Source organism: Triticum aestivum, chromosome 5B (assembly GCF_018294505.1).
Source record: "Triticum aestivum cultivar Chinese Spring chromosome 5B, IWGSC CS RefSeq v2.1, whole genome shotgun sequence".
Lineage (NCBI taxonomy): Eukaryota > Viridiplantae > Streptophyta > Magnoliopsida > Poales > Poaceae > Triticum > Triticum aestivum.
In genome coordinates this window covers 554,325,761-554,349,742 of record NC_057807.1, presented here as the reverse complement: position 1 = coordinate 554,349,742, position 23,982 = coordinate 554,325,761, and the positions used below count along the sequence as shown (strand labels likewise).

Here is a 23,982-nt window from a genome sequence, read left to right as displayed (position 1 = left end):
TCTGAGGACCGTACAGAAGCACTTCGCGAGTACCAGGATGGTTTTGTTACAAGCCAACGAGTACAGGGACGAAGTGTGCAATTTACTCGACGGAAGGAAAAGGCGGTTGGTTTACTTTTGTCTCCCGCCGCGGCCGCAGGCCCACAGCACAGGCCCACAGCACCACAGGCGCTGGCTGGGTGGCCGTTCCGTTCCTTCCTCTACACTGTCCTGCCATTCTCTCTCTCTCTCTCTGCAGGCCACAGGCCCACAGCACAGCACACGATACGATCTGCCCCTGCCACAAGTCACACACACACACACGTCCCTCGCTTTACACCCCTCCTCTCCCCCTACGTAGCAAGATCCTGCACGCACTCTCCCCGTCCCTCCCTCCCACACTCTATTTAATCGCGGCCGCCGGAGATCGATCCATCCATCCATCAGGACGGCCGGGGAGAAACCCAGCCATGCCCTAGCCTCGCACCCAAAAACCCCAGCCTTTCAGATCCACCCATCCATCCGCCCAGTTCGTCGCACGCCCGCACGCCCGCTTGATTTATTTTAATTATTTTTATTCCTCCCCACCAAACCTCGCCGCATTCCGTACGGCCCTACATATTTCACTCCCCTCCCCTCCCCTCGCCGCCGATCCGCCACGCAGCCGCGCGCGCGCGCCTCCTCCTCCTCCAGCACCGGCGGCCGCGGCGGCGGCGCGGTCCACGGTGAGTGGCGTTCGTCTCCAAGGTTTTCGATCGAAGCACGCGCGCGTGCGTGCGTGGCTTCCTCTCGTGTTCGCCTGCGTTTCCGCCGTTTCTGTGGCGCTAGCTAGATCCCTTCTCCGATCCTCGTGCGCAGCAACGGTCCGTGGTTTTCAAAAGCGCCGAGGTGATTTTTTTTTTCCTATGGTCTCTTGCGTGTTTCGGTCGTCGGCGGCCTGCCAGAGCATGGAGCAGCAGCGGGGGTCGCTCCGTACCGCGCTGGGCGACTCCATGGCAGGCCCAAAGCCGCTTTGATCTGCCTGCAAAAGCGTCGTGTTTTTGTTGTCCATTTCGGTTGGGTTTTTCCGCTGCTTTTCGAGGCCTTCCCCTCTTTTCTTCTGCCTTATTCTCGCAGCGGCGTCAGCGAGGAACTACCACATGCGCTGCTGCTGCTCGACGCAATGCCTTGGTCGCTCCACACTCCGGGTCGCCCATCGTTTGCCCCGTAATTTTTTCCCCGTCGTGTTTTGGGACATCTACCCGATTTTTTCGCACGCTTGTTTCTTCTGTGGGGGTCGGCAATGGCAGCAAGGAGCATCGGCTAGGGTTTTAATTCTTCGATTCGATTTGATTGGCAAGCTTTCGCAGTTCTATTCGCGTGCACTGATCTTGGATGGATGGACGAGTGGTTAATCCGTGGGCTTTTGTTCTTGCGGCAGACAACGCGGAGGCAGATGGAGGCGGAGGCGGAGGCGGTGAGGACCACTCCTCCGTGCGCGGCTCACACGCAGGACTCCCCCATGGTACGTGCGTGCCTACCTACGTACCTGAAGATCACCAGCTTTTTCTTTTGCCAGTTCGGCTTGCTTTTGCCTTTTTGTTCATCTGGGGCAATCTGTTGGATCTGTCCACTTTTTAATCCATATATACTGTCTGTGTGTGTGTGTGTGTTAACGTTACGGTTGAGGTTGATACGACGGGATGTTTTATGCATGTGCCCCCGACCACGGTGTATGTAGTGTCAGTTTGTTACATCAGCGCGCAGTGAAGTGGTAGATGGATCACTAGTTGGCCAGTTCCGTGTTAATGCGTTCTCGCTTAATTAATTAATTTGCGAAAATTATGTGTGTACGTGTTGCCAAGGCTAGTAGGCAGCTAAAGTAGAATCGGAGGCTGGATTGCATTTCGGATAGTAGAAAAGATAGAAGGGCTACTAGTGCATGCATGGTAACCAGATCCGGACCACCATGCTAAAATGGAATGTGATTTGCACATTAAATGAACAGAATTCTGTTGAAAAGCATTCATTAATGTTGCTAACTGGAGTTGTAGGGGTAGTTACTAAAGATGCTCCTGTTTGGTGTTAAGGTGAAGCCTCCTGTCATTATGATGGTCTGTTGATGAAGCATGCATGCACCGGTGCATCTTTGGGTGCAACTGATCCTTGAACAGATGACACATGCCAAGTGCAGTGCTAAATCTGCTCAAGAGTAGTACACTGAAAACACAAAGACTGAAAGTAGCTTGCTCAGCTAGTGCCACTTTTAGCAACTTTTTGTTGATTTAGCTGAATCACTAGTTATTGTTGCAACTAGAAATGAATTTTCTCAATTTGTCCCGAATACTTACGTGGCGGATGCTTGCATGGCTGAAACTAGTACTCTAGTTCGATTTCAGCTGTCATTGTAAGGAGTCTGAAAATGTGTCCAGTACTAAATATTGGCTACACACAAACCCCAAATATGGAGCAGATGAGACTAACCACCCAGTAGACAATAGACAGTATCTGCAATTTGTTAGATTATCCAACAAGAACAGGAAACAAATTATTCTGAATTGGTACAATGTGGTTGGAATGTGTGGTGTTGAAATGTGTTTCTCTTTAACATGACTGGGTCTTTCCCATCACACGTCCACCCCCCAAAAGCATTTCCATTTCAGTCCCACTGTTCTCCTTGATTCTCTTTATTTACACGAATCATGCATCTGTCTCCCCTCTTCTGACCGTACAACCTTTCGCAGAGGCCACAGGTGCCCAGGTTCTACTACAAGAAGAGGCCTGCAGTCCACAACAGAACTGGCAAGGATGATGATAGCAGCCCCAAGATCCAACCGCCCAGCTCGCCCGTCAGCAGACAGAGCCTGTCAACCTCTGCCATCCCCACCTATCATGCTGGTGAGTGAGCAATGCTGGTCTCAGAAATGGAACGGTTTGTGCAATCCTCCATTAATTCCTGTTCATGCCAAGTTGCTGGAATTGTTTTTCACGCGGTGATTTGGTCTGGTCAGCAGGAGGGTTCTACGAGATCGACCACGACATGCTGCCCCCCGAATCTCCAATCCATCTCAAGTCCATACGCGTGGTTAAGGTAAGAATTCTGTCTTCTCTTCTGTCACTTTTCACCGTGCAACGCAGGTGGCTCTAGAGTGTGTTGTGCCTCACTGTCACTGTTTCTTGGAGTACGAGGTGTTTGATCTGGCTTGTTTCTTATGTGATCTCCGGCTGTGCATGTAGGTGAGCGAGCACACGAGCCACGACATCACTGTGAGCTTCCCGTCCCTCCTGGCGCTGCGGAGCTTCTTCTCCAATTTCCGGGCGCCCAGCGCCGGGCCAGAGCTCGACGAGCGCTTCGTCATGAGCAGCAACCACGCCGCGCGCATCCTGCGCCGCCGGGTGGCCGAGCAGGAGCTCGAGGGCGAGATGCACCAGGACAGCTTCTGGCTTGTCAACCCCTGCGTCTTCGACTTCAGCGCGTCGTCTGGCCCAGCAACGGAACAGGACGCGCTGTCGTCGCCTGAAGCTCCACCGGCTCCGCCCAAGGCGCCGGCGGTCACCTCCTGCCTCCTCGCCACCCTGAAGTGCGATGGCGCCGGGTGGGGCGTGCGGCGCCGCGTCAGGTACATTGGCCGGCATCGCGAAGTTGCCAAGGAGGCCAGCATCGGCGGCTACGAAACAGAGGCCAGCGTCAAGGAGCTGCAGCGCCCGGCGCAGGAAGATGACAGGAGGAGCTCAATCAGAGCCAAGAGGAAGCGCGAGGAGGCAGAGGGAAGCAAGGACAAGCCCGGCAACCCGGCGAAGGAGAAGAAGAGCAAGCCATACAAGAGCCCCAAGAAACAGAAGAGGCGCCACGTGGAGTCTAGAGACGGCGACCCTCGGCGCGGCAAGGACCGGTGGTCGGCCGAGCGGTACGCGGCGGCGGAGAGGAGCCTGCTCGAGATCATGCGCTCCAGCGGCGCCACCCTCGGCGCCCCGGTGATGCGGCAGGCGCTGCGGGAGCAAGCCCGCAAGCGCATCGGCGACACCGGACTCCTGGACCACCTGCTCAAGCACATGGCCGGAAGGGTGCCCGATGGCAGCACGGACCGGTTCCGGCGCCGTCACAACGCGGATGGCGCCATGGAGTACTGGCTGGAGCCAGCCGAGCTGGCGGAGGTGCGCCGGCAGGCCGGCGTGGCTGATCCGTACTGGGTGCCGCCGCCCGGGTGGAAGCCCGGTGATGACGTGTCCCCAGCTGCCGGTGATCTCCTGATTAAGAGGCAGACGGAGGAGCTCGCTGAGGAGCTCAATGATGTCAAAAGGTATCCATTTTTCTGACTGCCCATCGCAGTTTCCCCTTGATGCGTTCGCCTGCAATGGAGCAAATTGCTTGATTTCCAACATTGTTCCCCTTCTTGGTGATGTCAAGGAACATGGAGCAGCTGAGCTCTAACATGGTGGAGCTGGGCAAGGAAGCGAAATCTGAGGCTGAAAGAGCTTACAGTTCATGGAAGGTAACCATATCCTTCATATTATAAGATCCTGTCGATTTCCCTATTCCAAGCATTTCCCTCTGTTCCTCTTTTCTGTACTTCTGAGGAAAGGTGATTTCAAACATACAAAGTTTTATTGCTGCATCAAACACACAAACTTCTCTTCCGGGACAAAATACGCAAAGTTAACAACATGATTTACCCCACATCCCCCAACACCCAAAGCAGGAAGTTTGCAGTTTCTTCAGTTGATCAAATGTTATTATGCAGTGTTAGCCTAGATTCTGTGTTTTCTGAAGTTTCTTATGGGTACATTTATAATAATGGCAACCTGGGACCTGTAGATTCTTCCCCTCTTTAGTACTTTCTCAGTCTATGAAGGTGCATATATGTGAAGAAACTGCCTCCCTACATTGTGAGGAAAAAAATCATTCTTGAACATAAGCCTTTTGGAACTGCACTTCTGATCATCTTTAATCTGGTCTCCCAACTAACAATGTATAAAAAGGTGTTAAGGACATACTTCCTCTGTCCAGAAATACTTGTCATCAAAATGGATAAAAAAAGATCTATCTAGAACTAAAATACATCTAGATACATCCTCTTTTATCCATTTTGATGACAAGTATTTTCAGACGGAAGGAGTAGTTTTTAATTAAGAATTTGGTTTCATTGTTCTGGTTTACTCTTTACTACTATATCTAAGCCACTCCTTTGCTTGTTTTGTTTCTCAGGAGAAGTACCAGAAGGTGGTTAAGGCAAATGAAAAGCTAGAGAAGCAGGTGTCGTCTTTGAAGGTAATTAAGTGCCTTCAGAAATTATAACAGTTCATCCCATACTAAGCAAACTGTACATGTTAGTCTTAGATTGTTTTTCAGAGAATTTAGCATTAGTTGATCACCTTTTTTATCCTTTTTAACTTCTAGATAGCTATATATATGTATATGCACATTGGTCAGCATTTATTAGCTGCAAGTAAGTAAATATATGACCTTGCATTGTTGAATTACAGGACACCTACGAGAATGTGGTTCAGAAACATAGTAAGTTAAAGAAGGAGGTGCGGTCACTGAAGGTACAGTCATGTTGCTAACTGAATTCCCACTATTTGCATACCACCACCATTGCATTTGTGATGTCTATCTATCTAACTAGGACTTGAAGGTTCTTAAGAATGTGATGATTTAGTCAGCATGTTCTCTGCTTATTCTGCTGTAGAAGTGTGCGGTACATTCTGGCAGTGTTAACTGAGATGAGCTGGGTTCTTGTTTTTCAGGATAAGTATGATTTTGTAGTCGAAAAGAATGATAAGCTGGAGGAACAGATGGCTTCTCTCTCAAGCTCCTTCATGTCTTTAAAGGTAGGTACTGCAGTGCAGAGCCCTGTTGCATTGCATAGAATTACTGCACTCTGTCCTAGGCTATCTGTGTTCCTGGACTAAATAAATAGCTGTGTTCCATTTTGACTCCACAGGAGCAATTTCTGTTGGCAGAGAAGCTGAAGAGTACTGGAATAGAGGAGGTGGCTGTTGTGGGTCAGAACGAGGGGAGGCGGGCGCTAGATTTTGGTGGTGGTGAGCAGAGCCAGAGCCAGAGCCAGAGCCAGAGCCAGAGCAGGCAGCGTTCAGATGTTACGGCCGTCCAGGCCCAGGCCGGCGAGAAGAGGACGGCGAGGAAGAGCAGCTTCCGCATCTGCAAGCCACAGGGCACGTTCCTGTGGCCAAGCAGCAGCGGCACGGACATGAGCGGGAGCGGGGGAGGCAGCAGCGGCATCAGCATCGACCACCACCACCACCAGCTCCCCCGCAGAGTTGAGGTGGTGATGGCGGAGGAGGCGATGCTGGGGGCCGGGGACTACTTCTCCACGCCGCCGTCGGCGTCGTCCACCACCAACGCGGGCAAGCTGCTGGCCCTGCCCAGCCCCAGGTCACCCCTCCAGCCACAGCCGCTCTTCACCGCAGGCTTCACCGTCCCGGCCCTGCACCCCTTCGCCGGCCTCACCTTGCGCCACATGGTTAGTAGTACACTTACCTCTCCATCTCCCTTCCCGCCAAATCCAAGGCAGCAGGCTGATCGATCAATGTATGACATGTATGCGCGCAGGATTCGCCGTCGTCGCCCTGCGGTGCTAGTCTGCTGCAGCAGGGGGGGAGGAGGATGGCCATGCCCAACCTGGAGGCCGGAGGGATGAGCACCGTGGTGGGCACGGACCTGGCCCTCGCCACTCCCTCCTACTGCTGAAGCTGAGCTCCTTCCATTCCCCTCCCCTGCATATGAGATACTACCACGATCGGTACGGTACGGTACGGTGATCATCATAGGTTAAGATAAAAACTGCACAAACACACAGAGAGGATAAGATAAAACAAAAAAGAGAGAGAGATAGATTAACGAAAGTGAGAAACAGGTTACTACATGGTCTCGGCGGTTCTCGATTACAGTCAGTCAGTCAGTCAGTCAGTCAGTTACACCTTGGTTACAGTCCGATAGCATCAGTTTGCAATTTATTCGTCGTCAAAAGAGTTTCTAGTTGGTGTCGAGGATGGATGTATTGCCGGAAACGTGACTTTGGTTGGTGGCTCTCCAATGCCTGTTTTGACTCCAGTATGTCTGTCAGTTGCTTCCTTCGACTGCCCTTTTTGTGACACATTTCAAATGGAATGGAATGTGTGTTTTGTGGGCTCCATATATTTATATAGACTTCATACTATCATTCTGATTTGTTTTTCATTTCCTGCTGTACAGCTATATTCTCCAGTGTGACACCGTGCATCTCGGGTCGATCACTCATTCACACCTACTAGGTCGTTTGAATTCTGTGTAGACCTCAAACTATGTATAGAAACACCTATATAAACTCGCTGTCTGGCTATATCTTACTCCTCTATGTAGACCTCCAAATTACATTACCGCTAGCCTCCATCCTAAATATAACAGTGGAGTGCAATGTGGATCCTCGAGACATTTCAGGGGGTGCCATGTAAGTCCTCAAATTATAAAAATCATCATCCACGCCTTCAAAGTGCAATAATTAAGACTCGCCCAGTTTCTGCCTTACCGCTTTGGAGTCTAGCATTTAGTACCTTCTCACTACATAACAAATCTATTTGTACACCTCTCGTGCTCGCACACCTCCAGGAGTTTCCCGCCGCGCTTGCCTAATTCGCAGTGGTTGTTAACACCGAAGCTGCGACCGCGTGGAGGGTGCCTCGAACCACCACATCTTCGACGTGTCTGTGGCTGAAAGGATCGAGATGGCCCGAAGGGGATGAATAACAACAACTGTAACTTTTAAATAATTATTAGTAAGTTTAGGCCATGCGGACTATAAAGGTGTGCCTAAACTTGCTACGGTGAGATAAACAAACCGATAAGATGAATGCAATATCATGTAGTGAATGCAATGTCAAGTGACAAAAATAAACCACAACTAAAGAGTTAGGGTTAGGGATAACCAGAGACTCTAGAGACGAGGATTTATCCCAATGTTCACTTCTTTTGAGGAAAGCTAGTCACCGTTGGAAGGATGGATGTTACCATGAAGACTCACCCTATTCTTGTTGAGATATCGCAATGAATGTGTTTCTCAACCACTAGTGATAAACCTTGATGCAACCTCCAAACCTTCACAAAACATCGAAGAAGATCACAACTTGATCTCTCACCGGGGACTCCTACCGCCCAGGAGTCTCTAACCTCCAAGAATAACAAGACCCACCAAAGAAACTAGGGGATTCAACTTTTGCTTGATGGAAGTGTACATAGAGCACTTCTCTTTTCACTTCCCAAAATATTTGATTGAAAGGGGAGGATATCTCCAAGTAATTTGAGCAAGAACAATGAATGAGAGAGAGAGAAGGGAGTTGTCACCTTCTTCGTGGGGCAAAAGGGGGATATTTATAGCTAACCCCCAAATCCAACTGTTACGACACGTTTTCTATGTGGCTCGGAAGTTCTAGGATTTACAAAGATTTTGCACCAAAAGTCTAACATCTCTTAATGCATGGAAGTTTCAGCCCTCGGTAGTTATGGGAAGGTTCCATGGTATCCAGAGAGTTTGACCGCGGTATAAACTCTCCTAGTCCGACAAAACCTGACCGGAAGCTGCACCGGATGTTCCGAGCTATTTGGAACATGTGTTGATGTAGGGTAGAACCCTGGATGCCCGATCTTTCACGATTGGAGGGGATCCTACGAAGAACACAAAGAACATGAGGGGAAAACGAGAGAAACACGAGGGGAAACACAAGAGAAATCACTCAACCAACAAGATCCGGTCACACATATGCTAGATCCTCGAAACACAAAGAGTGATACACGATTCAAGGTCAACAAAGGATGATACAAAAGGCATTCTCCGTGAGGAGGTCTTGAAGGGTCTTCCCGTGATGGGGTCTTGAATCCGCTTGGGAGATCTTCTCCGAAGAGGTCATGAGCTCCGAGGAGAAGTAACTAAGTGGATGAGTAAAGCTCTATCCCAAATATGAGCTATCACATTGCTAACCCTAGAAAGAGGGCGGAGTAGGTCTATTTATAGTCTTAGTGGAAGAAAGGGTAAGTGGCTTTGGCCCAACACGCGGGCGGTCACACAGGCGTTGGATGTCCGATGGTCACTGGTCGTCCGAAGGCTCGCGAGGGTCCGAACGTCTGTGAAGGAAATATGCCCTAGAGGCAAGAATAAAGTTATTATTTATTTCTTTATTTTGTGATAAATGTTTATTATTCATGCTAGAATTGTATTAACCGGAAACTTAGTACAGGTGTGAATACATAGACAAAATATAGTCTCCCTAGTAATGCCTCTACTTGACAAGCTCGTTAATCAAAGATGGTTATGTTTCCTAACCATAGACATGTGTTGTCATTTGATGAACGGGGTCACATCATTAGGAGAATCATGTGATGGACATGACCCATCCGTTAGCTTAGCATTATGACCGTTACAGTTTCATTGCTACTGCTTTCTTCATGACTTGTACATGTTCCTCAGACTATGAGATTATGCAACTCCCGAATACCGGAGGAATACTTTGTGTGCTACCAAACATCACAATGTAAATGGGTGATTATAAAGGTGCTCTACAGGTGTCTTCGAAGGTGTTTGTTGGGTTGGCATAGATTGAGATTAGGATTTGTCACTCCGTATTTCGGAGAGGTATCTCTGGGCCCTCTCGGTAATACTCATCACTATAAGCCTTGCAAGCATTGTTACTAATGAGTTAGTTGTGGAGTGAAGTATTATGGAACGAGTAAAGAGACTTGCCGGTAACTAGATTGAACTAGGTATGATGATACCGACTATCGAATCTCGAGCAAGTAACATACCGATGACAAAGGGAACACGTATGTCGTTATGCGGTTTGACCGATAAAGATCTTCAGAGAATATGTAGGAGCCAATATGAGCATCCAGGTTCTGCTATTGGTTATTGACCAGAGATGTGTCTCAGTCATGTCTACATAGTTCTCGAACCCGTAGGGTCCGCATGCTTAACGTTCGATGACGATTAGTATTATGAGTTATGTGTTTTCATGACCGAACTTTGTTCAGAGTTCCGGATGAGATCACAGACATGACGAGGAGTCTCAAAATGGTCGAGACATAAAGATTGATATATTAGACGGCTAGATTCGGACACCGGAAGTCTTTCGGAGAAGTTTCAGATAAAACCGGAGTGCCGGAGGGTTATCGGAACCCTCGGGGGAATTAATGTGTCGTGGAATAGTCACGGCAGTTCCCCACCAGCTTGAGGTGCTACCACCAAAGCCAAGTGACCCAGATTATCAACCCGGGGTGGGTGATCCGCTCGACTCCACATAATGGGCTGCTCGAACCACCGCAAGTAATGGGGAACTGCCGGTTTAACGGCGTTCACAGCCCTTTTATGAAGCTTCTAATCCAGTTTGCATAAACTTGTGGTGAACACATGATACTGCCCACTATTCAACTGATTCAGATGACTTTGATATCCAGACTGCTGCTGCCCCCTGACCGGATTGTTGATTGTAATCGCCCTGATTACCTTGATGGTTTTGGTGACCCTGGAAGCTAGAATTAGAAGCGCCACCACCGTAACCCGTGCCATGAGGACCACCACTACCAGAACCAGAGCCACCGCCCGACCCATGGTGGTTTTGGAATGAATTAGAGTTTTTGAAAGCCCTCATAATTGAACAATCTTTCCAAAGGTGAGTGGCTGGCCTCTCCTTCGTGCCATGCTTTGGGCAGGGCTCATTCAGCAACTGCTCAAGATTGGGACCTGATCCACCGGTCCGAGGAGGCGGCCTCCCCTTCCAACGCTGACCATCATTCTGCGTATTGGTATTAGCCACAAAATCCAAGTTACCATCAGCCTTGCGCTTACCGTTGCCCCCCTGACTCGCCGGGTTATGCTGCAGACCCTTAGTGTTGCCACTCTTCTTTTCCTTTCCCGACTTGTCATCATTAGACTAGGGGTACTTGGTACCATCAGAGTCAGCATTTAATTAGAGCCGCCATCAGCTCCCCCATGTTATTGCAATCACGCTTCATCCACCCTAGTTTCTGCTTAAGAGGCAAAAAACAGCAATTTTTCGCTAGCATTAGGATGGTTGAGCCGACATTGATCTTGTCCGATGAATGCAGGATAGCCTTGACCCGATGCACCCAATGGGTTGTTGACTCGCCCTCTTTCTGGACGCAAGCATCCAAATCCACAATCGACACGGGCTGTTTACGGGTATCTTTGAAGTTCTGGATAAACCGGGCCTTTAGCTCGCTCCATGACCCGATGGAATTGGCAGGCAACCCTTTTAACCAAGTACGGGCCGTCCCATCTAGCATCATGGTGAAGTATTTGGCACACGCAGCATCGCTGACTTCCAACAGTTTCATGGCCAGCTTGTAACTCTCAATCCATGCCTCAGGAGGTAAGTCGGCTGTGTAACTAGGCACCTTGCGAGGTCCTTTAAAATCCTTAGGCATACGCTCATTCCATAGAGACGACACCAAGCATGGTACACCCGTGGTTCTAGAGGTCACACCTGCCTCCACTGAAGCCGTCGGATAAACCGGAAGCTGTTGATGAACCGCCTGCTGAGCCGCCTATTCTACTTCATGACGTACCCTGTCCTGATCGACCAAGCCATGAGCACCATCACACGCCGGGTCATGCCCACGCGGCTGGTTACGGCGCTGGGCATCGCTTGAAACGGACGGTAAGTCCATGTGTTTGCTATACCAATGTTGTAAGAGTATGGCGCTGGGCATTGCTTGAAACGGCCGGTGAGTCCATGTGTCTGCTATACCAATGCTGTAAGACGGGTCGGATGAATCCTATCTTGACTATAGGAGTACGCCTCCTGCTGTACCAATGCTGTTTGAAGAAGCTCCTTGGCCCTCCGTGTTTCAACTGCCGCTGGAGAATCGCCTTCCACTGGGAGAGCCGCCAAACGTGTCGCCACAGCAATCATATTATCCAAAGGATTAGAATAATGACCCGATGGTGTCGGCACGCTTTGAGGCGGAGTATTCTTCAGACGGGGCGGCTCTGTCACGCGCAGTTGAGTTGGCACTCCAGCTCCAAGCGTTGCAACCCGGCTTATCTCTGGCGGGTTACTGGTCCCTGCTCCAGGCGTGCAAAAGAGGTTTCTCGCCTCGTAAACCGGAGGTAGACGAGACTTGTGCCTTCGCCTCATGATTTCATTTGAAGAGTTTTGATCCATCGTAAGTCGGAAAGCCTCTGACTGAATGCACTACGCCCGAGCATCCAGGGCAGCTCGCTCTGTGGCCATCCTGACGTCCTCAGCCACCAGGTCTTCCTTGGCTTGCGCTGCCTCATCACGCAGTTTTGCAATCTCCGCACTATGCTGAGCTTGATTCGCTGGGTTAACCTCTGCTGTCAACAAATCTGTCAGTTTATCCATCAAATCCGTCAAAACCTGAGCTGGCGGGTGCACAGGGCCTCCTGCCCCGGCTGCCGTTGTTGCTGCTGACTCGGAGATCATGGTTGTTGCAGTCGAAGAATTCTGCCTAGGCTGTGTTCCGGCCATGAAGATTGCAACCATGTTCGGCGGCTCATAGGAATCCGGAATACTGTTGCCATCGGAATAGCCCCCAAGCCTGCCGTCTTGTAGCTGATACAATTAAGTAGTCTCGCCCGTGGTCGACTCACCGTCAGAATAGATGGCCATCTCACCACCTGACATAGATCCTTCATCAAATTCCGCCTCATGGATGAATCCCACGAAGGCACGTTTCATGGTGGGCTGAGTCCGGGCGGGTCTTGCATGTTGAGCCGTCTCGATGATGTCGGTGCAGATGTCCAGCTCAGGGCCCGGCTCGTCGATCTTGCCGATGAAGACATGAATTTCACCGAATTGGACCCGGTACCCGTACTCAATTGAGCCGGCCTCAGGGCCTCAGCCTGCATCGTCGATGTAGAGCTTGCCACGACGACTCTTGGTCATCTGGCTCACAGGATATCCTTTGATCCCTTCAAAGCTGCCCTTTAAGAACTCAAAACCATCGTGCGCTGGCCCCACGGTGAGCGCCAACTGTCGTGCAATAGTCACGACAGATATCCTAGTGTAGGGACTTAGTCGTGGAGCCATCACAACTAGGCTAGCTTAAAGGGGTTAAACAGGACAAAGGACATATGAGTTTATACTGGTTCGGCTCCTTGCGGTGAAGGTAAAGGCCTAATCCAGTTTGTGGTGGTATTGCTTTTGTCTCGATGACCAGGGAGCGAATACGCTTGACCTAGCTTTCGATCTCTCTTTTCTTGCCCTGAACTGCCACCGGTCATCCCTTTATATACACAAGTTGACGCCCAGCGGCTCACGGAGTCCCGGCCGGCTCATAGACAATGTGTCCGGCTCGGTGACTAACTATACTTGCCTTACAATATAAGTCATACACATATGGCGGTTTACCCTATGGGCCTTAAGTCGCTCTTGGGCCTTCACCCCATGAGCCGCCATCTTCAATATCCTCGTGGGCTTCATATTGATGAACCGTCATAGGTATAACCCGGCCCCTCCTGGGAGGGTCATACCTAATAGTTATATCCCCAACATTAGGCCCCAGATTGATTTGAATTTATTCATGTCAATCTTCAACACTTAGAAAAAATTCTTCTGCCTTCATTTGTGCGAGATCTCATAACCCACCATGACGTCATCTTCTGCAATCGTGGTAACCCGCCATGACGTCACCTGTCATAAATTTCACACAATATCCAATATATCTTAACGGATCTTTGTCTTTAATGACCTTTCCGAAAATCGAGGCGTCTAAACCGCTGGATAATCATTCTTTGGCCTCCTCTTTTTTCGTGCCCATCTGTTAACTTTTTCCTTATAAATAGGGTCACACATCCCTTCGTTCATTCCAGCCTTCTCCTTCTCGTCTTCCTCCTCTCGCGATGCATCTGTGCTCCTGTGCGCCGCCGCCGCCGTGAAGCTCACCATCCTCCTCGCCCTTGGCCGCTGCATCGACCTGAACGGGACCAAAGAACACCGACGCTCCACCGCAGTTCATCTGCATCCGTAAGCATTCACCTTCCCATGCTCCAGATCTGCATTAGGGTTAGCCCTGTTCTTTGTTTGTTCTTCACTGTTCTTCGCTGTTCTTCGCCTTCCTCTTCGACCTTAGTAGCTTTGATCCGAATATAGCATATAACTCATGCGGTAGCAGTTTAGCCTCTTCTTTTAATGCCAGCAGACTTCTTCCTTCATAGAAGATCCCTTCCGATCCTAAGAACTCCTCTGCTGCCGCTTTTATGTTTTAGAATTTACTGCATTTTCTGAACTGCTACTGATCCAAATCACCTGTTCCACTTTGTCAAACCTGTTTACTCAACACTTAGCAGATTTCACCCTTGATAGATGCCCATATGGTCATGGCGGCTTACACGACCAGTTGTAGCTAGTCATATATCATTAGGCCCCTTTTAAGCTACTAGTCTGAATATGTACTGAAGTGCCTTGCCTCCGGCTTAATGAATCAACTAAAACCGTAAAAACTGCTCCTTTCTTTTAGGCTTCTTGCTTCACAATGCCGCCAAAGACGGTTACTTCATGCAACTGGGTTCACTCCACTGTCACTGAGGATACACTTAAGGACTTTGTTAAGACCGGCTACTTGCCAGGAAAGACTTTCATGCATTATCGCGCCCCTGATCCAGAAGAAGAAAAACCTCAGCCAAAAGATGGTGAAGTCATCATTTTTACTGATCACATGAATCGGGGCTTCTCACCGCCCGGCTCAAAATTCTTCCGAGATGTTCTGCACTTCTTTGAGCTTCATCCTCAAGACATTGGACCCAATTCCATGTCAAACATTTGCAATTTCCAAGTTTTTTGTGAAGTATATGAAGGAAATATGCCCTAGAGGCAATAATAAAGTTATTATTTATTTCCTCATATCATGATAAATGTTTATTATTCATGCTAGAATTGTATTAACCGGAAACATGATACATGTGTGAATACATAGACAAACATAACGTCACTAGTATGCCTCTAGTTGACTAGCTCATTAATCAAAGATGGTTATGTTTCCTAACCATAGACATGTGTTGTCATTTGATTAACGGGATCACATCATTAGGAGAATGATGTGTTGACATGACCCATTCCGTTAGCCTAGCACTTGATCGTTTAGTATATTGCTATTGCTTTCTTCATGACTTATACATGTTCCTGTAACTATGAGATTATGCAACTCCCGTTTACCGGAGGAACACTTTGTGCACTACCAAACGTCACAACGTAACTGGGTGATTATAAAGGAGCTCTACAGGTGTCTCCAAAGGTACATGTTAGGTTGGCGTATTTCGAGATTAGGTTTTGTCACTCCGATTGTCGGAGAGGTATCTCTGGGCCTTCTCGGTAATGCACATCACTATAAGCCTTGCAAGCAATGTAGCTAATGAGTTAGTTACAGAATGATGCATTACGTAACGAGTAAAGAGACTTGCCGGTAACGAGATTGAACTAGGTATTGGATACCGACGATCGAATCTCGGGCAAGTAACATACCGATGACAAAGGGAACAACGTATGTTGTTATGCGGTTTGACCGATAAAGATCTTCGTAGAATATGTAGGAGCCAATATGAGAATCCAGGTTCCTCTATTGGTTATTGACCGAGAATAGTTCTAGGTCATGTCTACATAGTTCTCGAACCCGTAGGGTCCGCACGCTTAACGTTACGATGACAATTTTATTATGAGTTTATAAGTTTTGATGTACCGAAGATTGTTCGGAGTCCCGGATGTGATCACGGACATGACGAAGAGTCTCGAAATGGTCGAGACATAAAGAATGATATATTGGACGGCTATATTCGGACACCGGAAGTGTTTCGGGTGATTTCAGAGAAAACCGGAGTGCCGGAGGGGTTACCGGAACCCCCCGGGGAAGTATTGGGCCTTAGTGAGCCTGAGGGGAGAGAGAGGGCAGCAGCCCAGGAGGTGGCGCGCCCCCTCCCATGGGGAGTCTGAATTGGACTAGGGGAGGGGGGCGCGGCCCCTCTTTCCCTCTCCCTCTCCCTCTCTTTCCTTCCCCCTTCCTCCTTCCTAGTTGGACTAGGAAAGGGGAGTCCTATTCCCACTAGGAGGAGGACTCCCCCCTCCTTGGCGCGCCCCCTAGGGCCGGCCGGCCTGCCCCCTTGCTCCTTTATATACGGGGGCAGGGGGCTCCCTAGGACACACAAGTTGATCTTCGTGATTGTTCCTTAGTCGTGTGCGGTGCCCCCCTCCACCATATTCCACCTCGGTCATATCATTGCGGTGCTTAGGCGAAGCCCTGCGTCGGTAGAACATCATCATCATCACCACACCGTCGTGCTGACGGAACTCATCCCCGACACTTTGCTGGATCGGAGTCCGGGGATCGTCATCGAGCTGAACGTGTGCTGAACTCGGAGGTGCCGTATGTTCAGTGCTTGGATCAGTCGGATCATGAAGACGTACGACTACATCAACCGCGTTGTCATAACGCTTCCGCTTATGGTCTATGAGGGTACGTGGATAACACTCTCCCCTCTCGTTGCTATGCATCACCATGATCTTGCGCGTGCGTAGGAATTTTTTTGAAATTACTACGTTCCCTAACAGTGGCATCCGAGCTTAGGTTTTATGCGTTGATGTTATATGCACGAGTAGAACACAAGTGAGTTGTGGGCGATACAAGTCATACTGCTTACCAGCATGTCATACTTTGGTTCGGCGGTATTGTTGGATGAAGCGGCCCGGACCGACATTACGCGTACGCTTACGCGAGACTGGTTTTACTGCCGTGCTTTGCACACAGGTGACTAGCGGGTGTCTGTTTCTCCAACTTTTGTTGAACCGAGTGTGGCTACGCCCGGTCCTTGCGAAGGTTAAAACAGCACTAACTTGATGAACTATCATTGTGGTTTTGATGCGTAGGTAAGAACGGTTCTTGCTCAGCCCGTAGCAGCCACGTAAAATTTGCAACAACAAAGTAGAGGACGTCTAACTTGTTTTTGCAGGGCATGTTGTGATGTGATATGGTCAAGACGTGATGCTATATTTTATTGTATGAGATGATCATGTTTTGTAACCGAAGTTATCGGCAACTGGCAGGAGCCATATGGTTGTCGCTGTATTGTATGAAATGCAAACGCCCTGTAATTGCTTTACTTTATCACTAAGCGGTAGCGATAGTCGTAGAAGCAATAGATGGCGTAACGACAACGATGCTACGATGGAGATCAAGGTGTCACACCGGTGACGATGGTGATCACGACGGTGCTTCGGAGATGGAGATCACAATCACAAGATGATGATGGCCATATCATATCACTTATATTGATTGCATGTGATGTTTATCCTTTATGCATCTTATCTTGCTTTGATTGACGGTAGCATTTTAAGATGATCTCTCACTAAAAATTGTCAAGAAGTGTTCTCCCTGAGTATGCACTGTTGCGAAAGTTCTTCGTGCTGAGACACCACGTGATGATCGGGTGTGATAGGCTCTACGTTCAAATACAACGGGTGCAAAACAGTTGCACACGCAGAATACTCAGGTTAAACTTGACGAGCCTAGCATATAACAGATATGGCCTCGGAACACGGAGACCGAAAGGTCGAACGTGAATCATATAGTAGATATGATCAACATAGTGATGTTCACCATTGAAACTACTCCATCTCACGTGACGATCGGACATGGTTTAGTTGATTTGGATCACGTGATCACTTAGATGACTAGAGAGATGTCTATCTAAGTGGGAGTTCTTAAGTAATATGATTAATTGAACTTAAATTTATCATGAACTTAGTACCTGATAGTATCTTGCTTGTCTATGTTTGTTGTAGATAGATGGCTCGTGTTGTTGTTCCGTTGAATTTTAATGCGTTCCTTGAGAAAGCAAAGTTGAAAGATGATGGTAGCAATTACACGGACTGGGTCCGTAACCTGAGGATTATCCTCATTGCTGCACAGAAGAATTACGTCTTGGAAGCACCGCTGGGTGCCAGGCCTGCTGCTGATGCAACTGACGATGTTAAGAACGTCTTGCAGAGCAAAGCTGATGACTACTCGATAGTTTAGTGTGCCATGCTTTACGGCTTAGAACCGGGTCTTCAACGACGTTTTGAACGTCATGGAGCATATGAGATGTTCCAGGTGTTGAAGTTAATATTTCAAGCAAATGCCCGGATTGAGAGATATGAAGTCTCCAATAAGTTCTATAGCTGCAAGATGGAGGAGAATAGTCCTGTCAGTGAACACATACTCAAAATGTCTGGGTATAATAATCACTTGATTCAACTGGGAGTTAATCTTCCTGATGATAGTGTCATTGACAGAATTCTTCAATCACTGCCACCAAGCTACAAGAGCTTCGTGATGAACTATAATATGCAAGGGATGAACAAGACTATTCCCGAGCTCTTCGCAATGCTGAAAGCTGCGGAGGTAGAAATCAAAAAGCAGCATCCAGTGTTGATGGTCAACAAGACCACCAGTTTCAAGAAAAAGGGCAAAGGGAAGAAGAAGGGGAACTTCAAAAAGAACAGCAAACAAGTTGCTGCTCAAGAGAAGAAACCCAAGTCTAGTCCTAAGCCTGAGACTGAGTGCTTCTACTGCAAGCATACTAGACACTGGAAGCGGAACTGCCCCAAGTATTTGGCGGATAAGAAGGATGGCAAAGTGAAAAAAGGTATATGTGATATACATGTCATTGATGTGTACCTTACTAATGCTCGCAGTAGTACCTGGGTATTTGATACTGGTTCTGTTGCTAATATTTGCAACTCGAAACAGGGACTATGGATTAAGCGAAGATTGGCTAAGGACGAGGTGACGATGCGCGTGGGAAATGGTTCCAAAGTCGACGTGATCGCAGTCGGCACGCTACCTCTACATCTACCATCGGGATTAATTTTAGACCTAAATAATTGTTATTTGGTGCCAGCGTTAAGCATGAACATTATATCTGGATCTTGTTTGATGCGAGATGGTTATTCATTTAAATAAGAGAATAATGGTTGTTCTATTTATATGAGTAATATCTTTTATGGTCATGCACCCTTGAAGAGTGGTCTATTTTTATTGAAACTCGATAGTAGTGATACACATATTCATAGTGTTGAAACCAAAAGATGTAGAGTTGATAATGATAGTGCAACTTATTTGTGGCACTGCCGTTTAGGTCATATCGGTATAAAGCGCATGAAGAAACTCCATCTGATGGACTTTTGGAATCACTTGATTATGAATCACTTGGTACTTGCGAACCATGCCTCATGGGCAAGATGACTAAAACACCGTTCTCCGGAACTATGGAGCGAGCAACTGATTTGTTGGAAATCATACATACTGATGTTTGTGGTCCAATGAATGTTGAGGCTCGCGGCGGGTATCATTATTTTCTCACCTTCACAGATGATTTGAACAGATGTGGGTATATCTACTTAATGAAACACAAGTCTAAAACATTTGAAAAGTTCAAAGAATTTCAGAGTGAAGTGGAAAATCATCGTAACAAGAAAATAAAATTTCTATGATCTGATCGTGGAGGAGAATATTTGAGTTACGAGTTTGGCTCACATTTGAAACAATGCTGAATAGTTTCGCAATCCACGCCACCCGGAACACCACAACGAAATGATGCGTCCGAATGTCGTAATCATACTTTACTAGATATGGTGCGATCTATGATGTCTCTTACTGATTTACCGCTATCGTTTTGGGGTTATGCTTTAGAGACGGCCACATTCACGTTAAATAGGGCACCATCAAAATCCGTTGAGACGACGCCTCATGAACTGTGGTTTGGCAAGAAACCAAAGTTGTCGTTTCTTAAAGTTTGGGGCTGCAATGCTTATGTAAAGAAACTTCAACCAGATAAGCTCGAACCCAAATCGGAGAAATGTGTCTTCATAGGATACCCAAAAGAGACTATTGGGTACACCTTCTATCACAGATCTGAAGGCAAGATTTTCGTTGCTAAATTCGGATCCTTTCTAGAGAAGGAGTTTCTCTCGAAAGAAGTGAGTGGAAGGAAAGTAGAACTTGATGAGGTAACTGTACCTGCTCCCTTATTGGAAAGTAGTTCATCACAAGAACCGGTTCCTGTGACAACTACACCAATTAGTGAGGAAGCTAATGATATTGATCATGAAACTTCAGATCAAGTTTCTACTGAACCTCGTAGGTCTACCAGAGTAAGATCCGCACCAGAGTGGTACGGTAATCCTATTCTGGAAGTCATGTTACTTGACCATGACGAACCTACGAACTATGACGAAGCGATGATGAGCCCAGATTCCACAAAATGGCTAGAAGCCATGAAATCTGAGATGGGATCCATGTATGAGAACAAAGTATGGACTTTGGTTGACTTGCCCGATGATCGGCAAGCCATTCAGAATAAATGGATCTTTAAGAAGAAGACTGACGCTGATGGTAATGTAACTGTCTATAAATCTCGACTTGTTGCGAAAGGTTTTCGACAAGTTCAAGGGGTTGACTACGATGAGACTTTCTCACCCGTAGCGATGCTTAAGTCTGTCCGAATCATGTTAGCAATTGCTGCATTTTATGATTATGAAATTTGGCAAATGGATGTCAAAACTGCATTCTTGAATGGATTTCTGGAAGAAGAGTTGTATATGATGCAACCAGAAGGTTTTCTTGATCCAAAAAATGCTAACAAAGTGTGCAAGCTCTAGCGATCCATTTATGGACTGGTGCAAGCATCTCGGAGTTGGAATAAATACTTTGATAGTGTGATCAAAGCATATGGTTTTATACAGACTTTTGGAGAAGCCTGTATTTACAAGAAAGTGAGTGGGATCTCTGTAGAATTTCTGATATTATATGTAGATGACATATTATTAATTGGAAATGATATAGAATTTCTGGATAGCATAAAGGGATACTTGAATAAAAGTTTTTCAATGAAAGAGCTCGGTGAAGCTGCTTACATATTGGGCTTTAAGATCTATAGAGATAGATCAAGACGCTTAATTGGACTTTCACAAAGCACATACCTTGATAAAGTTTTGAAAAAAGTTCAAAATGGATCAGGCAAAGAAAGGGTTCCTGCCTGTATTACAAGGTGTGAAGTTGAGTCAGACTCAATGCCCGACCACTACAGAAGATAGAGAGAAAATGAAAGATGTTCCCTATGCTTCAGCCATAGGCTCTATCATGTATGCATTGCTGTGTACCAGACCTGACATATGCTTAGCAATAAGCTTGGCAGGAAGGTACCAAAGTAATCCAGGAGTGGATCACTGGACAGCGGTCAAGAACATCCTGAAATACCTGAAAAGTACTAAGGATATGTTTCTCGTATATGGAGGTGACAAAGAGCTAGTCGTAAATGGTTACGTCGATGCAAGCTTTGACACTGATCCGGACGATTCTAAATCGCAAACCGGATACGTGTTTTTATTAAACGGTGGAGCTGTAAGTTGGTGCAGTTCTAAACAAAGCGTCGTGGCGGGATCTACATGTGAAGCGGAGTACATAGCTGCTTCGGAAGCAGCAAATGAAGGAGTTCATATCCGATCTAGGTGTCACACCTAGTGCATCGGGACCAATGAAGATCTTCTGTGACAATACTAGTGCAATTGCCTTGGCAAAGGAATCCAGATTTCACAAGAGGACCAAGCACATCAAGAGACGCTTCAATTCCATCCGGGACCGAGTCCAGGTGGGAGACATAGAGATTTGCAAGATACATACGGATCTGTATGTTGCAGACCCGTTGACTAAGCCTCTTCCACGAGCAAAACATGATCAGTACCAAGACTCCATGGGTGTTAGAATCATTACTGTGTAATCTAGATTATTGACTCTAGTGCAAGTGGGAGACTGAAGGAAATATGCCCTAGAGGCAATAATAAAGTTATTATTTATTTCCTCATATCATGATAAATGTTTATTATTCATGCTAGAATTGTATTAACCAGAAACATGATACATGTGTGAATACATAGACAAACATAACGTCACTAGTATGCCTCTACTTGACTAGCTCATTAATCAAAGATGGTTATGTTTTCTAACCATAGACATGTGTTGTCATTTGATTAACGGGATCACATCATTAGGAGAATGATGTGATTGACATGACCCATTCCGTTAGCCTAGCACTTGATCGTTTAGTATATTGCTATTGCTTTCTTCATGACTTATACATGTTCCTGTAACTATGAGATTATGCAACTCCCGTTTATCGGAGGAACACTTTGTGTGCTACCAAACGTCACAACATAACTGGGTGATTATAAAGGAGCTCTACAGGTGTCTCCAAAGGTACATGTTGGGTTGGCGTATTTCGAGATTAGGTTTTGTCACTCCGATTGTCGGAGAGGTATCTCTGGGCCCTCTTGATAATGCACATCACTATAAGCCTTGCAAGCAATGTAGCTAATGAGTTAGTTACGGAATGATGCATTATGTAACGAGTAAAGAGATTTTCCGGTAACGAGATTGAACTAGGTATTGGATACCGACGATCGAATCTCGGGCAAGTAACATACCGATGACAAAGGGAACAACGTATGTTGTTATGCGGTTTGACCGATAAAGATCTTCGTAGAATATGTAGGAGCCAATATGAGCATCCAGGTTCTGCTATTGGTTATTGACCGAGAATAGTTCTAGGCCATGTCTACATAGTTCTCGAACCCGTAGGGTCCGCAAGCTTAACGTTACAATGATAGTTTTATTATGAGTTTATAAGTTTTGATGTACCGAAGATTGTTCGGAGTCCCGGATGTGATCACGGACATGACGAGGAGTCTCGAAATGGTCGAGACATAAAGATTGATATATTGGATGGCTATATCCGGACACCGGAAGTGTTCCGGGTGATTTCGGAGAAAACCGGAGTGCCGGAGGGGTTACCGGAACCCCCCGGGGAAGTATTGGGCCTTAGTGGGCCTGAGGGGAGAGAGAGGGCAGCAGCCTAGGAGGTGGCGCGCCCCCTCCCATGGGGAGTACGAATTGGACTAGGGGAGGGGGGGCGGCCCCTCTTTCCCTCTCCCTCTCCCTCTCTTTCCTTCCCCCTTCCTCCTTCCTAGTTGGACTAGGAAAGGGGAGTCCTACTCCCACTAGGAGGAGGACTCCCCCCTCCTTGGCACGCCCCCTAGGGCCGGCCGGCCTCCCCCCTTGCTCCTTTATATACGGGGGCAGGGGGGCACCCTAGGACACACAAGTTGATCTTCGTGATCGTTCCTTAGCCGTGTGCGGTGCCCCCCTCCACCATATTCCACCTCGGTCATATCGTTGTGGTGCTTAGGCAAAGTCCTGTGTCGGTAGAACATCATCATCGTCACCACGCCGTCGTGCTGACGGAACTCATCCCCGACACTTTGCTGGATCGGAGTTCGGGGATCGTCATCGAGCTGAACGTGTGCTGAACTCGGAGGTGTCGTACGTTCGGTGCTTGGATCGGTCAGATCGTGAAGACGTACGACTACATCAACCACGTTGTCATAACGCTTTCGCTTACGGTCTACGAGGGTACGTGGATAACACTCTCCCCTCTCGTTGCTATGCATCACCATGATCTTGCGCGTGCGTAGGAATTTTTTTGAAATTTCTACGTTCCCCAACAGTATACCTTCAAGAGGAGCCCAGTGTCGAATTGTTTAGGGAGTATTTTTATCTAAACCACCAGAATGAGTTTTTGAACGGACCCAGCTTGGAACTTGGCGGAATCTCAATTCAACGGAGACGAGATGCCATCTTCCCCTCCACTTGCTTGCCGAGTCACCCTAAATATGGGAACCAGACATGGTTTTATTGCCAAGATACCTCTCCGGCTGACGAGAATCCACTGTCGGGTTACCATGCCCAGCGTCTTGACTCAAAACGTCAACTTCCTGATAAGCTGACCGCTGCTGAACATAAACTACTCGCCCTCACCATTGCAAAGGTCAAGGCTCTGCTGGGAAACTGTTTAACTGGTATTGACTTGGTTCGCTGCTGGGTTGCATGGCGGATCATCCCATTAAGTCAGTGATCCGGCTTAATGTGCACTTACACGGGTGGTAAAAAGGACCCACTACGCCACAACT

The 23,982-nt window shown here is 47.6% G+C and overlaps 1 protein-coding gene across 2 annotated transcripts; it reads left to right on the top strand.

Annotated features, from left to right (window-relative positions):
- The first annotated feature begins 359 nt into the window (after positions 1–359).
- Positions 360–7,142, top strand: LOC123113171 (protein AMEIOTIC 1 homolog). 2 transcript variants are annotated; one of them, XM_044534328.1, is made up of 11 exons: positions 360–704; positions 1,400–1,483; positions 2,703–2,856; positions 2,973–3,049; positions 3,196–4,259; positions 4,367–4,451; positions 5,165–5,227; positions 5,443–5,505; positions 5,707–5,790; positions 5,904–6,443; positions 6,533–7,142. In XM_044534328.1, exons 2-11 carry the CDS (start codon positions 1,415–1,417, stop codon positions 6,668–6,670), a joined length of 2,337 nt encoding a protein of 778 aa, XP_044390263.1. In that variant the 5' UTR covers positions 360–704; positions 1,400–1,414; the 3' UTR covers positions 6,671–7,142. The 2 variants fall into 2 exon arrangements, with proteins under 2 accessions (XP_044390263.1, XP_044390262.1); XM_044534327.1 differs by having other exon boundaries at positions 2,970–3,049.
- The last annotated feature ends 16,840 nt before the right edge of the window (positions 7,143–23,982 follow it).

Coding starts and splice junctions, on each gene's coding strand:
- LOC123113171 (XM_044534327.1), top strand. CDS start 1,415: ATGGAGGCGGAGGCGGAGGCGGTGAGGACCACTCCTCCGTGCGCGGCT. Junction 2,857..2,969: donor CATCCCCACCTATCATGCTG/GTGAGTGAGCAA, acceptor TGGTCTGGTCAG/CAGGAGGGTTCTACGAGATC. Junction 5,791..5,903: donor GCTCCTTCATGTCTTTAAAG/GTAGGTACTGCA, acceptor TTGACTCCACAG/GAGCAATTTCTGTTGGCAGA.